Source organism: Oncorhynchus gorbuscha, linkage group LG01 (assembly GCF_021184085.1).
Source record: "Oncorhynchus gorbuscha isolate QuinsamMale2020 ecotype Even-year linkage group LG01, OgorEven_v1.0, whole genome shotgun sequence".
In the NCBI taxonomy this organism is placed as follows: Eukaryota; Metazoa; Chordata; class Actinopteri; order Salmoniformes; family Salmonidae; genus Oncorhynchus; species Oncorhynchus gorbuscha.
The window spans coordinates 106,411,970-106,426,921 of record NC_060173.1 but is presented as its reverse complement, the minus strand read 5'-3'; the positions used below and the strand labels follow the sequence as shown (position 1 = coordinate 106,426,921).

The following is a 14,952-nucleotide window of genomic DNA, read 5'->3' as shown; positions in this document are numbered from 1 at the left end:
CTCAATCCCTGAATACACTCGTTTGCAGTTCACAAGTTCATTAGACAAAGTAAAGTCCTGCCAGAGCACGTACAGGAATACTGCCACTCAACAACCACTTTGGCCGCCAGACTGAATGTGTTAGTGACAAGTACCCCATTAGATACCCTTTTGTCCCCTGCTGGATCAGTGGAATTAGGACACCAGTCACCCAGCACCTCCGGGACCCGCCTCATTATCCCAAAAGATACTGCAGCATCGAGGTTGCTGATAACAACAATGGCTCCTCAACCACATGACCTGGTGACTCCTTCATGCAACTGGAACCTTCGCTGTCAATGGGAATTACATGAGATGTGAAACATGTTTGATAGACTGGCATTTATCTTGACAGTTGGCAGCAAGAATGTTTAGACGGTCATGCTTGACTACAAAATCAGACTTATTTTTCTAGTTACCTTTCTTCAGTGCATAAGGAGTTACCTAAATAGAGTTTTTAGACAGTTTTATAGTGTTTAAGTCAGACTTAATTAAAGCATTACTTTAAAACAAAGCCCATGTCTGACAGCTCCTCTGTGTTTTAATGGGATGAACTTCTCTGTTCTCCTCAATCACTTGCCTAGGCTACATTCTAGTCTACCAGCACAGGGGAGAGACCAACCAACCAACCAATTCTAGCTAGCCTATTCCCCCTGGCATTCCCTTTAGGTGTGCATAGGCTAGATATAAGCAATGTTCCGGTGGCTTGGGCAGGGCCCAGGCTGGGGGATAGGAATAGAGGCCAGGTGGTGTTGTTTTCAGAAAAAGTCCCAACAGGAACCATTTTATAAGTCAGCCCTAATGGACCCAGAATAGAGCTTGTCCTAGCCTAATACAAGTTTGTCCCACACAGACAAATACCATGACAGGAATGCTTAAAACTGTAAGAGGGAGAGGTATTCACTTCCCAGCTGTTCACACCATTGATCAGGATGAGTAGACTAATTACAGCCAGGCTAATTAATGGGAAATAATAAAATAGCTGACGGTGATTAGGTGTTCTAATTCCAATTAGGCTGACAATGATTAGGTGTTCTAATTCCAATTAGGCTGACAATGATTAGGTGTTCTAATTCCAATTAGGCTGACATTGAGAGAAATCATGCACAGCTCTGTAGGCAGTCTTTAGACAGTTTTTCCTTTAATCAGCTTGTTTACTAAGTGTTCCCAGTAGTCAACTTAGTCTGAATATGAGCAGATGGTTGGCATTATGCAGGTTTCAACTCTGGTTCTTCAGTCAACACAACACAATCTAGGGCCAGCTTGGCAGCCAAGGACAAACTGCCAGGAGAGGAGCAAAAGCACAACAGTACACAGTAGTTCAGTCAGACTAGCCTTCTGTATGAGTCATTCACCCGCTGTGAGACTGGCTGTGCGAAGTGGTCATTCCGATGAGGTTATTCTCTCAGTTCAGCTGTGGCCATCATAGCAAGTGGCCATCATAGCTGGCTAGTGGCTAGGCCAGGGTACTCAACTCCTACACTGCGAGGTCCAGAGCCTACTGATTTTCTGTTCTACCTAATAATTAATTGCACCCACCTGGTTTCCCAGGTCTAAAGCAGTCCTTGATTCGTGGGGAACAATGAAGAAATGCAGAGGGAATTTCTGGCTTCGAAGTCCAGAGTTGAGTTTGAGAGGGCTAGGCTGTCATAGCTGGCTAGAACAGCTACCTACCCAGCCAGAATAATTCCAATAGTTCAGCTTGGCTTGAAGAATCACTGACTGAGTAGTCTACTCAGTTTCATACAAAGGAATGGAATGTGTCTGCGACTCTGCATGCATTTATGCTGCAATAATAACAGTGAGGACTGCAGTCAAGCCCGGCTCTTGAAGTTCACAAGTTGGCCAAATTGATACCAGACTATGATAATGTTGTATTGATCCATCAAATCATGTCCCTTGTTCTGAAAGTAATAGGAACAACCCCCAGGCATGGGATGACTGCAACTAAACCAGAATATCAACCCCAAAATCTTGCCGCCCTAGGCTGCCTGCGAGGGAAAATGTGGAGTGAGGGCTTGTGTTCAGAGAAGTGTGTGTGAGAGAGGGTTGCCTGGGTATCAGATATCAATGTTTCCATGAAGTGTGTGCCCAGTTTGACCCCCACCTGTTTCAGTTGACACTGAAAGGTATTCATTTCCCAGCTGTTCACACCTTTGATCAGGATGCAAGTTGCCTGCCAGCCAGCAATACAGGGCATGCTCAGCCTGCACAGAACCGGCATGCATTCAGGCCTTACTTAGAAGAAGCCGATTTCCCTAGACATGTTTACAGACTGACAATGTAAATAATTCAACAGCTTGGATTGGCAGGTTGTTCATTTCCCCAAATCAATGTCTGGAAACCAGACATAGAATTTTATAGAATTCTATGTCGGGCAGAAATTATCTTTTGAATCAGGAAAGTTTCCTTCCACGACCTCTACATGCCAGAATGATGAATAAAAGGATTGTGAGACAATATGTCCACATGAAAGTATAATTCCATAAACTTTTCAAAGGACTGGCAGTGCTTTCATCTGAAGCATGCACAGAACCATGTAAACATTTGGACGAGCTCAGCAAGTTGCATGCGTCTCGTGCATGTATTTTTAACTGGTGTGTATGCTCAGGTGATAGATGTCTGAATGATATATGTCTGAATGCACTTCCAGCGCTTTGAAAAGCTGATAGAATTATAATACTTTCCTATATCGTCTCACATTCCTACCGCCAAATGGACCGATCACAAGGACAACGGGTAAAGTGGGTTAAAAATGTATTCTAGTCAACATTCTGCCTTGTAGAGGTCGTGAGAGGATTCAACCGTTAATTTCTGCCAGACATGGAATTCAACGTCGGATTTCCAGGCAAAGGGCAGAGCTGCATTGCACCGATGCAGGAAGTCCGACAAACCGATTTGTTTTCCCATAATAAGCACTGCCAGGATGATGCTGCTTAAGACATCGTTGTCATTTCCCACTTCAATTACAACGAAAAAAAGAAAAGTTCAGTTAACAGTTAGGACGTAGCCGGCACGAAGGGGAGACTTGCAACAGATAGCAACCCCCCCCCCCCAAGATCTGGTTAGCAAGTTCATATCTAGAAAATACTGATAGCTAAGAGTAACTAGTTGGGACAAAGATATGTTAGCTACCTATGTGACATCAGTGTGGGAACATTGTTTACCTAGTTAACCACACTGTTTGTGTATAGCTAGCTAGTAAACTACAAAAGCAATGATATAGCAAGCTAACTAACCATTTTAAGCTAAATAGTTAACTAGCTAAGTACCTAGACATATGCATAATTAGCTAACTAGTCAGTACAGCAATCCAGCTCTTAAGCGTGATATATTCTATCAAATAACAAGTTAGCTACAGCTCAACCACATATAGCAGGCTAGTTATGTCACAATCACAGATAGAAGGATGAGATCTTTGTTAGATCTACAGCTTAGCAGGGTTCACAATCACAGATAGAAGGATGAGATCTTTGGTTATGGTGTTCGATAGCTTACAGCTCAACCACATATAGCAGGCTAGTTATGTCACAATCAGATAGAACGATGTGATCTTTGGTTATGGTGTTGGCTAGCTTACAGCTCAACCACATATAGCAGGCTAGTTATGTCACAATCAGATAGAACGATGAGATCTTTAGCTTACAGCTTATAGCAGGGTGTCACAATCACAGATAGAACGATGTGATCTTTGGTTATGGTGTTCGCTAGCTTACAGCTCAACCACATATAGCAGGCTAGTTATGTCACAATCAGATAGAACGATGTGATCTTTGGTTATGGTGTTCGCTAGCTTACAGCTCAACCACATATAGCAGGCTAGTTATGTCACAATCAGATAGAACGATGAGATCTTTGGTTATGGTGTTCGATAGCTTACAGCTCAACCACATATAGCAGGCTAGTTATGTCACAATCGCTAGCTTACAGCTCAACCACATATAGCAGGCTAGTTATGTCACAATCAGATAGAACGATGTGATCTTTGGTTATGGTGTTCGCTAGCTACCGTTACCTAGCTAGGTAAGAAGAAAGTTAGCTACCAGCTAGCCGACTTTACAGACATATTCACAAACGTTTAGTTACAAGGTTGGAATGGGATGACAACTGGATACATTCATACAAATACATCAAAAGGGTAACACGTTTCTATCAGAGACATATAAAAAATAAATATCGAATTAAAAGTCACTTGGCCAGCTAATGTCTGCCCGTTGTTGTGCTTTACCTGCGGTCTCAGAGAAAAGGGCTCCGTCTAAACCATAATCAACGACGCTCGGAAGCAAAGGCTCTGGCTGTAACTGCAACAACAGATTGAAAACTGAACTTCGGTCGCCAAATAACCTTACAACTATATAATGAAATGTAAACAAGCTGACAATCAGCTGTAACAACTTCGCTCCCGGTATCATAAACAGAATTGCAGTGATTGTTCCGTTCGTTATTGTTGTCCGAGCAAATATGAAATGAGAACATTTGTTCCGCAGGAGAAAGCAAAGAAAAGTCAAAGCAGTTTAGCAAAATAAGCAACACATTATTTCGTAGCATGATGCTGAAATTACTCATTAACATTTTCTTGTTTTTGATTAAATGTTGTAAAGATAGAAACATGTTTATTGCTTTGTCTCACTTGCACAGGCCAATGGACTGGATAAGAATTAGTGTCAAAACCCGTATGATTATTTTAAAAACATCATTATGTTGTTATTTTTTGGTACAGGACATCTCAGTAGTAGTATAGTTTCCAGTTACAGCCTGCAGTCACATTTTACAACTACATGCATGAAACAGTCTCCAAAAAGTCATTCACATATAATGTGAACTCTTGAAAATCAAGGTCCACCGGCAAACAACCCAAAACCTTGGATGGTGACAGTTCTTGTTTTATTTGTCAGGACCCAGTTATGAACTCAGGTCTCCAGTGTGAGAAACAGTCACTTAGCAAACTGAGCCACTAATAGTCAGCAGAACCCAGAAGATGAGGCAGACACAGCAGTACTTGAGACTGTTTTAATAAAGTGAAAAGGAAAGTTCAGGCAAAAATATAAATCCACAACATCAAAAGTAATTCCAAGAGAACAAATGTAATCTTCCAAGTCAAAAAGGTAAATCCACAAGGTGGTAGGTACAGCAGAAAGCATCAAAAGATGATCAAATTAAATAAACAAGAACAAAAACAGCGTACCACAAGAGCGTCCAACTGGCGAAACAAATGTTCACAGCATCACTGGAGCTGGGTGCTAACATTCAAACACAGAGCAAAGAACTGAGGAAAACTAAGGGTCAATCAAGGGAAACGAGGCACAGGTGCAAATAATAACTGGAAACAAGGGAAAACAAAAGGGTCAAAAAGCACAATGGGGGCATCTAGTGACCAAAACCAGAACAACCCTGGTCAAATCCTGACATTATTGGTAATTAATCATCCCAAAGACTATCTAAATTACATAATACAAAAATCCCCATCAAAATCAGTCAGTTTAAGATAGAGATATGCATTTCAATCCACTGCATCAGCCTATATTGGCCTTCTGCATATGCGGTGGAAGGTGGTGGAGCTACAGGGGTGTTTGTCAGACAATGAGACATCCCGAAAATAGGTTCTCTCACTAAAATGTCTGTAGTGTCTGAACGGCTGTACGGCCCCCACAAATGTTACGGGACTCGTCTGATGTTGGTAGAGCTGATGTGCCAACTTCTGTCTGTAGCGTCGGAACACTCTCACGAACACAATTGTTTTTTTGCACTACGACCCAGGAGTCACAGGGCTCGTCTGAAGGTAACTCATACAAACAAATTAAAGTATGGAGGTAGTTTTGTGCCAACAAAAATAAGTGGTTAAATATGTGTCCAAAAAAGTATAATTTCATAAACTTTCCTAGATAGAGGACAGACACTTCAAAACAATATTCCTTATGATTTCTTTGCCATTTGTAAATGTGTTATTCAATGCATTCAATATTTTAGCAAAGTCTTAGACTTGAACTTGAACTTCTTGGGTTTCACTGTATTTGACATAGTCTTGGAAATCCCATCTACTGTGGGAGGCAACCTGTCTGCCTAGGGATTTTGGTCAAGCTGGTTGAGCTAGTAAGACCATATCAGATTGGTCAAGCTGGTGGAAACATGGTTGAGCTAGTAGTCCTGCTTGATCAAGATGGCTATTGTAATGGCATTGCTTGAGCTGATACTGACATTGGCATTAATGTTAATTTATTTGTTCATTCAGAACTCTCATGTAAAAGAAACGTATTGACCAAATTTGTATTTGTATTGTTCGTTTTTGTTGGGGGGGGTTACAAGTACATTATCCATTTCAAATTACATGTTTATAAACATGTACCCGTAGAACAATAAAAAAAACAGTAGAAATTACATATAGTTTAAGTGATAATAAATTCAATACAAACAGGACATGAAAACAAAAAATAATTGGGCCTCCACCCCCAACGTCCCATCCCATTCCCCAAACCCCACCCGGCCAACAAGTCTCCAACCAAGCCTCCCAGCAGTAATAGTCTCTGGTTGATTGAGAGATTCAAGGAGCTATCATCGTTAAGTAACATAATACACTGAACAAAAGTATAGACGCAATATGTAAAGTGATGGTCCCATGTTTCATGAGCAAAAATAAAAGATCTCAGAAATGTTCCATATGTACAAAAAAACATATTTCTCTCACATTTTGTTTACATCACTGTTAGTGAGCATTTCTCCTTTGCCAAGTTAATACATCCACCTGACAGGTGTAGCATACAAAGAAGCTGATTAAACATAATGGTCATTACACAGCTGCACCTTGTGCTGGGGACAATAAAAGGCCACTCTAAAATGTGCATTTTGTCACACAATACAATGCCAGAGATGTCTCAAGTTTTGAGGGAGCGTGAAATTGGAATGCTGACTGCAGTAATGTCCACCAGAGCTGTTGCCAGAGAATTTAATGTTAATTTCTCTACCATAAGCCACCTCTCCAATATCGTTTTAGAGAATTTGGCAGTATGTCCAACCGGCCTCTCAACTGCAGACCATGTGTATGGCGAGCGGTTTGCTGATGTCAATGTTGCGAACAGAGTATGGGCAGGCATAAGCTACAGACAACGAACACATTTGCATTTTATTGATGGAAATTTGAATGCACAGAAATACCGTGACGAGATCCTGAGGCCCAATTTATTAAAGGTATCTGTGACCAATGGATGCATATCTGTATTCCCAGTCATGTAAAATATACAGATCTGTGAACACTGTATTATGGGATGACAAGGTCATCATTTTCCATATTCTGTTGCAGTTAGAGGGTTTTCCAGATTCAATTATATCTGTTCAACATACTTTTTTAATGGTTAGCTCAGAATATTAACTTTCCAAAAGTTGTTTTACAGTCCATTCGGAAAGTATTCAGACTCCTTCCCTTTTTCCACATTTAGTTATCTTACAGCCTTATGTTACAGGCTCACACTCTCCTCACCCGAGGGAGTCGGACAAACAGCGGCCAGGTATAGTTCGAGCTGGAGCAAAAACCCCTGGCACCCAGCCGCCGCTCCATCGTACTCCCTGGGGGCCACGAGACGCAACGCGCTGGGACCGTACGCCGCCGGAGGAGGAGTGGGTTGCGTCGTCGGTGGAGGAGCGGGGGGTGAAGTCGGGAGACAACTACTCTCCCATCGCTCCATTCTCTCCATCATTTGGTCCATCGCCGAACCAATCTGATGGAGGCCACGCTCCTCCATTGATGGAAGAGGGGTGGTCACTGCTCCTGCTGACTCCATAGGAATGGTGCGGGCTTCGTTCACGGCTTCTAGGAATAGTGGGTGGAGGAGTCAGGCGCAGAGAGCAGAAGTCATTCAATCGTGGTCGTTTATTCCAGGACAACAAGTAACGGTGACGCCAAACACTAAGGCACTTCACTTAAACCAGCCCAAAAGCAGTACCGAACAGTCCAGGGAAAAGAGTCCACGAGAATCCACTCACACATGAACAGAAAAACAAGCCCGCACAAAAGCAGGCGGGCATACCTGGTTTAAATAGCCCAAATCAAAACCCAAACAAGAAACAGGTGAGACTAATCATACAAAACAAACTGAAACAGAAAAGCGGATCGGTAGCAGCTAGTAGACCGGCGACAACGACCGCAGAGCGCCGCCCGAACAGGAAGAGGAACCACCTTCGGTGGGATTCGTGACATTAGGAACTTACACTGGAGTGATATATGTGCAGATGAGGATGTGCAAGTAGATATACTGGTGTGCAAAAAAGCAGAAAAACAAAAACAAATATGGGGATGAGGTAGGTAGTTGGTTGGATGGGCTATTTACAGATGGGCTTTGTACAGCTGCAGCGATCGGTAAGCTGCTCTGACAGTCAGTTAGTGAGGGAAATATAAGTCTCAAACTTCAGTGATTTTTGCAATTCGTTCCAGTCATTGGCATCAGAGAACTGTAAGGAAAGTTGGCCAAAGGAGGTGTTGGCTTTGGGGATGACCAGTGAAATATACGTGCTGGAGCGCGTGCTATGGGTGGGTGTTGCTATGGTGACCAGTGAGCTGAGATAAGGCGGAGCTATACCTAGCAAAGACTTATAGATGACCTGGAGCCAGTGGGTCTGGCGACTAATATGTTTCGAGGGCCAGCCGACTAGAGCATAGAGGTCGCAGTGGTGGGTGGCATAAGGCGCTTTATAGCTGTCCACATATTCTAATTTGAGAACCGTCCAGAGTAGTGATGCTAGTTGGGAGGGCGGGTGCAGGCAGCGATCAGTTGAAGAGCATTCATTTAATTTTACTAGCATTTAAGAGTAGTTGGAGGCCACAGAAGGAATGTTGTATAGCGTTGAAGCTCATTTAGAGGTTTGTTAACACAGTGTCCAAAGAAGGGCCAGATGTATACAGAATGGTGTCATCTGCATAGAGGGGGATCAGAGAATCACCAGCAGCAAAAGTGACATCATTAATATATACAGAGAAAAGAGTCAGCCTGAGAATTTAACCCTGTGGCACCCTCATAGAGACTGCCATAGGTCCAGACAACAGGCCCTCCGATTTGACAGACTGAACTCTGAGAAGTAGCTTAATGCCTTGTAAGTAAGCATTTCATTGTAAGGTGCATGTACAAATAACATTTGATTTGATTTAAATACCTCTCAGACTATATGACACAGAAAAAGATCAAGGTTGAAAATGAGTAAACTGTAGCTACCATATAATTTAGGAGGCCTGGCACTAATTAATTTACTATTTTATAACTGGGCATGTCATGCTCACATCATTTCAGAATTGCTCAGAGATGAACATTGCTCTAATTGGGTCAGTAACAACTCCTGTTTCACATCTCTGTACTCATTAATCAGTGTTATGACTGGTGATATAAACTCAGTCAGCACAGAAGGGAAACAGAACCTGACTCTTAACAGCACCTTTAAGATCTGGAGAGATATTTTCAAACATCTTAGGAGAAAGGATTACTTTCTCCCCTTATTAATAACAAGGTCGTTTTAGCAAATCCAACAAACATTTGCTGTACCACACAGAACATTTTAGGGGTATCTGCAAGTAAGACATTTAATTGAATCCAAGATGATGTTCAACCCTATACGAACCCCAGTGGACAATCTCCTGTTGAAGCTAAAAGACCTAAACACGTTATCTCTTCATTTTATGCTGCCATACACTCGAATGTTGAAAGTAAGTATTCTGATAAGGGTATTGGAAAGGGAGCTGGGGAGAGGCCCAGAAAATCGTAATTGGACAAAGGCTGGAAGCAAGACAACTGTTCACCTGCAACACGGTGCAATAGAAGATTTTGCAAAGGAGTCATAGGACTCCCATGATAGGTAATACAATTAAAGCAGAATTCTCCGATACCTGTTGTAAGTGTAATAAGGAAAAGGGCACTCATGGCCATCTGTTTTGGACTTACTCATTCATTAACATTTTTCGGGACAATGTCCAAATGGAGCTGGAGGGCATGTTCATACTGTATGTCCTATACAGGTATTCCCAAACTGGGGTACTCGTGTGCAATGCCGTCGGGAGTACGCCAAATAAAAATGTGATTTTTTTTTCTTCACATTTTCAAACAGTTCATTTATATTTTCCAACGGGGCGATACATTTGGGTGAGTTTTTTTTCTCACCCGACTCGTTTCACTGCCAAAAATAAAATCAAACCATCTAGTGTTCAGCGAAATAACAACACAATGTCAAATACAGGTAGCCTCGTCAAATAATTAACATCCAATCACATTAACTGTTTCTCTCTCGCAGGAATTCCACTAATGGTTCGTATGTAGCCAAATGGGGCTGCTGCTCATGTTGGTATCTATACTGATGGCACAAAAGCCATGACAGGGAGACATAGTTGAGTGGTAACACTCGTGTAAGCAGTTTCTCCCGACTCCACTTGGGTACACTGCAGCATCCACCGAGAGTCTCTTGCTGCCCAGGGAATGCCTGACAGCTTGCAAGACAATTTGGACACTACAGTGAAAATGGTTAACTTTGTTAAAGCAAGGCCCCTGAGCTCTCTTGTATTTTCTGCACTATGCAATGATATGGGCAGCGACCGTGTAACGCTTTTACAACATACAGAAGTGCGCTGGTTATCAAGCGGCAAAGTATTTACAATTTTTTTTAAATTGAGAGATGAGCTTAAAGTTTTCTTTACTGACCAGAACTTTCATTTATTCACTTAGCAGTTTTACTTTAGTGCCTTATTGCAAACAAGATGCATGTTTTGGAATATTTGTATAATGTTCAGGCTTCCTTCATTCCACTCTGACAATTAGGTTAGTATTTTGTAGTAACTACAATGTTGTTGATCCATCCTCAATCCTCATCCTCCTATCACAGCCATTAAACTCTGTAACTGTTTTAAAGTCACCTACGCAGTTTCCTTCCTTGAAGGCAACTGAGTTAGGAAGGACACATGCATTTTTGTAGTGACTGGGTGTATTGATACACCATCCAAAGTGTAATTAAAAACTTCAACATGCTCAAAGGGATATTCCATGTGTGTTTTATTTGTTTACATAAGGGGTATCCTCATCATTGTCTTCTGCGGAGGGCAGCATCATAGGCTAGGCTGCATGATTGTGCATGGATAGCATACCTGAATAACAAGCCAGTCAAGGGGTTCCATCTGTTGGCTTGTACCCTTGTACCCTTGTACCCTTGTGTGTTGGGTTTGATGTTCTTCTCCAAGATGTCTTGAGTCTCATTGGCAGTGGAAAACGTGTGTATTATGTTCTGGAAGGTCAAGATTAATTGTATGGACATATTTGACAGGTGAAGACATATGGCTGAACATTATGTAAATGTACTATTTTGAAAATATATGGAAGGAACATATCCATGATTTTCTTGCACATGTGAATATAAAACATGTAAATAGCCTATATTTTCACACTGAGTTGTCAATCACAATATTAAATGTTCCCAAGCCCAGCCCCCACAAATGGAATTTGCCTAGATGAAGTAGGAGTCACGTGAGCTCAAAAAAAGTCTCATTAAGGCATTTTATTTGAGTCAATATTCATAAATAAAATATTTGGCATGTACGTATAAGCTGTAAGAAAAGGACCTCTCACAAAGCCAATACAACGTGGTGCAGTAGATCTGTCAATGAAAGTCTGTTCTCTCTGGAACAACATGTGTTCACCACCAGGCAGCCTCTGATTGATGGCTCTCCATTTCCACCTTATACATCCACAGAGCAGGCCAGAGGTCGGATTTATTATATAATTTGTGTGTCAGCATTATTGTATAGACTCTATACAGGACCCAATAAAATAATAATAATGTAAAAAAGAATTTCAATTAAAAAAATCCCAGCGCTGAGGGTGTATCTACACATTCTTTACTCCTGCAGTCTGGTCCTGGTCTGGACTCCTTGTTGTGACAGTGGCTCCAGAAGCGATGCTGTGGTACTGAGGGAAAGGGGTTTAGGGGTGTCACGACTTCTGCCAAAGTCGTTGCCTCTCCTTGTTCGGGCGGTGCTCGGCGTTCGACGTCACCGGTCTTCTAGCCATCATTGATCCATTTTTCATTTTTCATTGGTTTTGTCTTGTCTTCCCACACACCTGTTTTCAATCCCATTCATTACCTGTTTTGTATTTAACCCTCTGTTTCCCCTCATGTCATTATCAGAGATTGTTTATTGTCAGTGTAGTGTTGTTTGTTGTATAGGTGCGCGACGGGTCTTCGTACCCATATTTTGTTTATGTTCCTTTCCACTTTAGTGTTATGGAGCATGTTACTAGGACATTATTAAAAGACTCCATTTTACACTCCGTTTGACTCTCCTGCGCCTGACTTCCCTGCCACCTATACACATATGCCTGACAAGGGGATACGATCTATGATCCCTTTTCTCCCCCCAGCTTGACCCCTTGAAGTATTCACATGTGAAACCGTTGCCCTATATCACACATAAACAAACATACACATTTTCCCTGCTTAGAGCGGGTGGACATGCAGCACAGCAAGCTGCTTATTTTATATTTTCCATTTCTGGCTTTATTTTTACCAAACACTGTGATGGACTCAAGGGGCGTGGAGAGGCATATTTTCCTAAGGAAGGGTAATTTACTGTCTCTGTGATGGTTTTTACAGATGGAGGTAATTATGTCCCCCATGGTGCCCACGCAGTCAGGACAAGCTCATGTGACATCCGCTCTTTCTACATCTGATTACACACACAGATACACAAGTGTTGTCACACACACACACACACACACACACACACACACACACACACACACACACACACACACACACACACACACACACACACACACACACACACACACACACACACACACACACACACACACACACACACACACACACTGATCTTTTGATCAGATCTTTTTATTGAACCTTTATTTTAACAGGATATATTGAGACCTCGGTCTCTTTTACAAATGTGCCCTGTATAATACAACATACAGTACCTTCAGAAAGTATTCAGACCCCTTTACCTTTATCCACATTTTGTTACATTACAGCCTTTGTCAGGTATGTGTAAATGGCTGCAAAGGAGTCAGGCGCAGGAGAGCAGATATTGGGTAGCAAACGGAGCCTTTAATTTAGGCGAACCAAAAGCACACGGCACAACGAACAAGAAATACAATACGTTTTGTCATAACCCAGCGCAAACAGTCTAACGTGCGCATACATGAAACAGATAAACAATATCACACAAAGACATGGTGAAAACAGAGGGTTAAATACACAACACATAATGAGGGAAATGAGAACCAGGTGAAAACGAGACAAAACAAATGGAAAAGGAAAAATGGATCGGCGATGGCTAGAAGACCGGCGATGTCGACCGACGAACAAGGAGAGGCATCGACTTCGGTAGAAGTCGTGACAGCTTTATTCTAAAATGTATTACATTTTTAAAAATCCTCATCAATCTACACAGACTACTCCATGACGACAAAGTCAAAACAGGTTTTTAGAAATCTTTGCAAATTTGTTATGAGACTCGAAATTGAGCTCAGGTGAATCCTGTTTCCATTGATCATATTTGAGATGTTTCTACAACTAGATTGGAGTCCACCTGTGATACATTCAATTGATTGGACATGATTTGGAAAGGCACACACCTGTCTATATAAAGGTCCCACGGTTGACAGTGCATGTCAGAAAAAAACAAGCCATGAGGTCGAAGGAATTGCCTGTAGAGCTCAGAGACAGGATTGTGTCGAGGCACAGATCTGGTGAAGGGTACCAAAACATTCTGCAGAATTTAAGGTCCTCAAGAACAAAGTGGCCTCCATCATTCTTAAATGGAAGAAGTTTGGAACCACCAACTTTCGTCCCAGAGCTGGCCGCCCGGCCAAACTGAGCAATCGGGGCAAAAGGGCCTTGGTCAGGGAGGTGACCAAGAACCCGATGGTCATTCTGACAGAGCTCCAGAGTTCTTCTGTGGAGATGGGAGAACCTTCCAGAAGGACAACCATCACTGCAGCACTCCACCAATTTGACATTTATGGTAGAGTGGCGAGACGGAAGCCACTCCTCAGTAAAAGGCACCTAAAGCCAAAAGGCACCTAAAGGACTCTCAGACCATGAGAAACAAGATTTTCTCATCTGATGAAACAAAGCGCCACTTCTGGAGGAAACCTATCCCTACTGTGAATCATGGTGGTGGAAGCATCATGCTGTGGTGATGTTTTTCAACGGCAGGGACTGGGAGACTAGTCAGGATCGAGGGGAAGATGGACGAGGGAAAGTACAGAGAGATCCTTAATGAAAACTTGCTCCAGACTGGGCGTAGGTTAAGCTTCCAACAAGAAAATGACCCAAAGCACACAGCCAAGACAACGCATGAGTGGCTCCGGGACAAGTCTCTGAATGTTCTTGAGTGGCCCAGCTAGAGCCCGGACTTGAACCCGATCGAACATCTCTGGAGAGACCTGAAAATAGCTGTGCAGCGACGCTCCCCATCCAAGCTGACAGAGCTTGAGAGGATCTGCAGAGAAGAATGGTAGAAACTCCCAAAATTCAGATGTGCCAAGCTTGTAGCGTCAAACCCAAGAAGACTTGAGGCTGTAATCGCTGCCAAACGTGATTCGACAAAGTACTGAGTAAAGGGTCTGAATCCCTTTACTCATGTGAATATGTAAATGTGATATGTCAGTTTGTTGCTGTAACGTAACAAAATTTGGAAAAAGTCCAGGGGTCTGAATACTTTTCAAGTGCACTGTAAATATACACATTATACCTAACCTATATACACGGAATCAATTGAAATACTATTCATTAGGCCCTAATTTATGGATTCACATGACTACGGATATGGATCTGTTGGTCACAGATACCAACAACAACTAAAAAGTAGGGACAGGGATCAGAAAACCAGTCAGTATCTGGTATGACCACTATTTGTCTCGTGCAGCACGACACGTCTCCTTTGCATAGAGTTGA

General features: G+C 42.3%; 1 protein-coding gene across 2 annotated transcripts in view; it reads right to left on the bottom strand.

Annotated features, from left to right (window-relative positions):
- Positions 1 to 4,475, bottom strand: part of LOC124048392 (NEDD8-conjugating enzyme UBE2F-like) — a 93,708-nt gene extending 89,233 nt beyond the window's left edge. Inside the window, exons 1-2 of one of the 2 annotated variants that reach the window (XM_046369145.1) lie at positions 4,247 to 4,475; positions 147 to 311 (exon numbers count right to left, since the gene is read on the bottom strand). In XM_046369145.1, coding sequence (XP_046225101.1) covers positions 147 to 215 — 69 coding nt within the window. In that variant the 5' untranslated portion in view covers positions 216 to 311; positions 4,247 to 4,475. The remainder of the gene's footprint in view (positions 1 to 146; positions 312 to 4,246) is intronic. The other variant, XM_046369137.1, reaches the window with a different exon arrangement.
- Positions 4,476 to 14,952: the final 10,477 nt, after the last annotated feature.